The sequence below is a fragment of the Eurosta solidaginis genome, chromosome 4 (genome assembly GCF_040869045.1).
Source record: "Eurosta solidaginis isolate ZX-2024a chromosome 4, ASM4086904v1, whole genome shotgun sequence".
Classification (NCBI taxonomy): domain Eukaryota; kingdom Metazoa; phylum Arthropoda; class Insecta; order Diptera; family Tephritidae; genus Eurosta; species Eurosta solidaginis.
In genome coordinates this window covers 194,991,129-194,995,916 of record NC_090322.1, presented here as the reverse complement: position 1 = coordinate 194,995,916, position 4,788 = coordinate 194,991,129, and the positions used below count along the sequence as shown (strand labels likewise).

Sequence of the window (4,788 nt, the reverse complement as noted above, 5' to 3'; positions counted from 1 at the left end):
ACAACAACAACAACAACAACGAATATGTAATTCTGTAATTTTGTACCATATGACAAAGCGGATAACCAGCGTATCTATGTTGGCAAGAGCTTTGTTAGACTTCTAGGTTGATATTGTTGAAGTATGAAATCATCGTGTCTGAAACCTTGTTTAGTTTCGAACGGCTTAGTAATTTTATTTCCTATTATTATGATGAATACCAAGATGTAATTGCATCATGGATGAATACGTACGGATTGACGTTCAGGGGTTTCATTTTGTTCATGGACTCGAAAGAAAATGCGATGTCAAATTACATACATTTTTTTATACATATAAAACACTTAATGTTTGGGTTGCCAACAGTACATACATTTTTGTTTATAAATTAGAAAATTATTTCGTATCATGTTATAGCGGTAAAAATATTCTCCGAAGGTTTTGGGAAGTTTTATCGATTGATGGTCTTTTGATGGATAGTCATTCGCTAAGTTCCGTAAAATAGCGCAAATTAGGTACTAGAGCCCAATCATCTTCGGAACGATAAGCCCATGTTGTACCTTATAGGCCATTCAATCCCTCTTTCCGTGAGGATCTTGGGCCCGCTTAATTAATTAATCACTTAAACAATTCACCACGCTATAATCGTTGTCATTTCTAACACTCCAACTGGACCAGTGCTAACTTGTTTTGTTTTTTATTAACTAAGTATGTTTTTTTAGCGTTGTTTCTTTTCCAAAGTATTTTTATTTATTTAAGATAAATTAATGTTAATGACGCCGGAAGAGCACCTTGTGTAAAGCGTCTATATCGATTTCCAATGGAGTTTTAGATGTAGTGCCACCTCGAGACCCTGAAGAAGTGGTTATTGCAGGCGCTGTTGGCTTATCTGAAGCGCGGGGATTAACCATTAAACATTTCATTGGTTGACCATCCAATTGCCGATTATGATAGGTATCAACAGCCTTTTCTGCATCTGCTAATGATTTATAAATTACCTCAGCCACACCTGGACGCACGAGACGAGAATCATATAATGGGCCGATATCCTCGAATAATTCTTGAATATCTGACTGACTAACACTACTATGCAAATTACTGACTACAATGCGATAACCAGATGATGGTGGAGTTTTTAATGGATTGGAAAATATGCCCATGGATGCATGTGGATCAGGTGCACGTTCCAAACGTGAACGCATTTCATATGACAAATGTGATGATGGCTCCGGCACATAACGGCGTTGAAACATAACATCTGGACTCAATTGTCGCGTCGTGGGACGTAATATACCTTTTGGTGGTGGTGGTTGTAATTCGGGTGATAAACGTCGTTCCCTTGGTTGATAAATATCAAATGGATCATAATTGTCATTAACAGGCACACCCCATGCATTCACATGTCGCATTGGTGGTGGTGGTGACATGCTGCGTCGTCTATATGAAGCAAAATCATTTGTGACCGTACGACTAAGCCTCGTAGCAATTGCAATTTCCTCTTCTTCCAAACGCTCCATATCATCGTAGTCAACATAGCCGCGCGGTACATTTATTATATCGGGCAAGCGTGCTGATACATGCGCCGGCTGTTGTAGGTAGGGCTGTGTGCTTTTTAAACCTGGTCGTGCTTTTAGTACACCATTTCGATAGGCTGTTGTATATATTCTTTTTGAAGAATTGCGCGACTTCTTAGCCAATAATTTTTGACGTACATCGCCATTTGTTCTTGTCAAGTCAATTAATTTATCCCTAGCATCACGTATCCTTTCACGATTTTTTTGTATAATTTTATTACGGGCATCACTCACAGCAGATGAGGGCTTAAATATGGGCTTATTAAGAGTTTTTCGCAGAGGCAATGAGGATTTACGTGGATTTTCCGTATTTTTGCTGTAATTAAGAATTTTCGTTATTAGATTTAGAACCAACAAAAAGTTCCAACATATTTTCGATTTTTCATGTCCGGGCTTACAATTTTTTGGTGACAACCGAGGGTACAGAAATATTTTTGGTTTTAATAAATTCATCTAAACTCAAATCCATGTCCTTTGCGTGCGTATTCCTTAATCCTTTAAATCTGAAGGCAATAAATAAGTCTAAACACGGAATTTGCCTTCCAATTTGTTGAAAAGGAGATAAATTTTTTGGCTCCGTGTGCGTCAACGTAAAAAAAAGCCGATTTGCGTTTATTGTGAAGTGGGTTGTGGTTCAACTATGTGAATGATTGATGAAAGAAGAAGAAGAGAAGTGCAGCCGAAACAAAATTTATTTTATCGCCGCCTTGTAGTGGTAAGGAGACTCCAATATGCGAAACTATTTGACGCGACGCCGTTGAAGTCAAAGCCTCGATACAAGCACTTTTTCATATAGATGAGTTTAACACAAGCTTATGCGTTATGATTAGATTGCAAGCATTTTTATGGAGAAAGGTAGAATGAGCGACACTGGCGCCATCTGATATTGAAAAGTAGCCATCTCCCAAATTTCGTTACAAGCAAAGCAAAGAAGAAGAATGTAACTATTGTTTTGGTTAAGGGTGTTGACACATTTTGCAAGTGAAATTATTTTTCCCACTAAATGGTAAATTTTCTAACATTTTTCGCAAGCAAAAACTGTAATATAACAAATGAATACGACACAAAATATGTTAGCAAGTATCTTTGTTGTATGGGGATAATGTTTATACCAGTGCTTTGCGAAAATTTTTATGTGAATGGGCAAGGCGAAATAAACTTCAATTGCCAAGTCTGAAGTTCTTTCATATTTACAAACGCAACATCCTGGTTGATTGTGGCGATGTTATTGGAATGCATAAGCGTGTGTTAAGCTGCAGACATTGGTGCTTTATCGGTAACCTTTTAACAGCTGATTCGACCAACCTTATGAGAATCAATGCAATCGATTATTGGTGCCGCTAAGGTCGTAGCCGTACCGTAGCCAACCAATTGGGTTTTGGTTTACCGTCGTAACGATAAACAGCTGATTACGTTAGGAATACGGATACAGCGATGCGACATACGGCACCAATGACTCCGGCTTTAAGCGCATCTTTATGAAAAATGGTATTGTGTCGCGGCCTTAAGCTTTGAAGGGGTAGTATTCAGTGTGACCAGATCCTCTCAAAAAAAAAAAAAAAAAATGCCAAAACCCATTTTTCCAAAAGGCAGAAAATGCTAAAAAATTATTTTTAATGCTAATAAAATTCCTTCATTTGGATTTTACTATATTTTATTAGATTTATGCCAACATATATATTTATGTATATGGATATTTTAAAACCCATTTTTTTAAGTAAAAATACTACTATACCGAATATTTGTGTGTACTTATGAAAGATTGATATCAGTATCGACTAAATCATCATTATCCAGTAAGGAATTTGGTAAAAATCGTTACTGTACATTTGACTATCGCACTTTTTTATGAGATCGTTTGGTATCTCAAAATCTTCACAGCACTTATTAAGTCTCTTAAGGCCACATCGAATATATAAAAGTGAATTAACTGTATTTGTATGCATTCTGTTTCTTAGCTTCGATTTTAACAAATTCGTGGCACTAAAGACGCGTTCCACTTCGGCGTTACTAAAAGGCAATATTGAAAAATTCATAACAAAAGAACGAAGCTCTTGAAAAATTCCAGGCATGCTTAACCAACGAAACGATATCATTTCGTTACGGTAATCAACGTTAATAAACGAAACGAAATGACTTCGTTTCGTTTATTAACGTTAAGATCGTCAAATTAACGAAATGATTTCGTTTCGTTTTCTGCCATATCAAAACGAAATCAAATCGTTTATGTTGATTATTAATTTCAAACTATGCTAGCAAAGCTGATTGATGGCGGAGTCATTAAAGGTGAAAGCATTATCCAAGCTGATTGCAACTTTTCTCATGAATTTTGACAGTACGAACATTTCTCAGAGTGTTTTTGACATTACCACCAACGAATTACACAAACAAATTATATGGAGTTTGTGTGTGTATGTGCGCTCGTTGTTGCCACCTTACGGCTTCACCATGGCTATAGCATTGCCAGCACAATTCAAACATAAAGTATCACGTTTTCGTTAACGTTTTAACGTTAACGAAAGCTTTTCGTTTCGGTTAAAAACGAGATACAATTTATCTTGATAATTTCTTTATCGATAATATTTCGAAGTGTTTCAACGGAAACGGTGGAAATTTTTTGATAAACGATTAGCTTAACGTTAAGGTGCATCCCTGAAAAATTCTTTCATTTAGTGTGTCTTTATATTCGTAAACATTTTTCCAAGAACCAATAATAGAATTCTGCTGATCCCATTTGTATGAAGATAGTTGTTGCCACTGTATCTCTAGCTCTGTAATTTGGTCAGTCGTAAATTTTTGTGTCTCCTCTTTAAAATAATCAAATAAGTTAGATTTGTTTATCTTTAAACTGTTTTCTACTGACAAGTAATTAATTTTTTTCAAAGTTGTCAAATTATTGGGCAAGCGCTGTCTCAACTGATATACGAGATTAGTAATAAAATTTCTACACGTAAGTTTGATCGTTCGTTCGGCACCCGCATTTATTACATTTTTCTTGGTTTTTAAAAATTCATCGAAACGGTAATTAAAATACGGAGTGGGTGCAAAAACATCTTCTAAACGCGAAGTTAATGGTTCGAACTTAATAGAACTTGAAAACTATTTGTTTAGAAAGACAACTTAACAATAAGTGTAGCTCAGGACAAAGTCTAGTCGGATCAGCATCATTGCTCTCAAACATTTTATTAACCTTTTGAACCTCGGCTAATTCTGGTTTCAAAAATTTTAAATATGC

General features: G+C 35.9%; 1 protein-coding gene across 1 annotated transcript; it reads right to left on the bottom strand.

The window, feature by feature from the left end:
• Positions 1 to 287: 287 nt before the first annotated feature.
• Positions 288 to 2,291, bottom strand: LOC137250858 (uncharacterized). Its single transcript, XM_067784482.1, has 2 exons — positions 1,952 to 2,291; positions 288 to 1,869 (listed from the first exon to the last, which is right to left on the bottom strand). The coding sequence occupies exons 1-2, from the start codon at positions 2,020 to 2,022 to the stop codon at positions 750 to 752; spliced, it is 1,191 nt and encodes a 396-aa protein (XP_067640583.1). The 5' UTR covers positions 2,023 to 2,291; the 3' UTR covers positions 288 to 749.
• Positions 2,292 to 4,788: the final 2,497 nt, after the last annotated feature.

Coding starts and splice junctions, on each gene's coding strand:
- LOC137250858 (XM_067784482.1), bottom strand. CDS start 2,022: ATGGATTTGAGTTTAGATGAATTTATTAAAACCAAAAATATTTCTGTA. Junction 1,870..1,951: donor TCGGTTGTCACCAAAAAATT/GTAAGCCCGGAC, acceptor TCTTAATTACAG/CAAAAATACGGAAAATCCAC.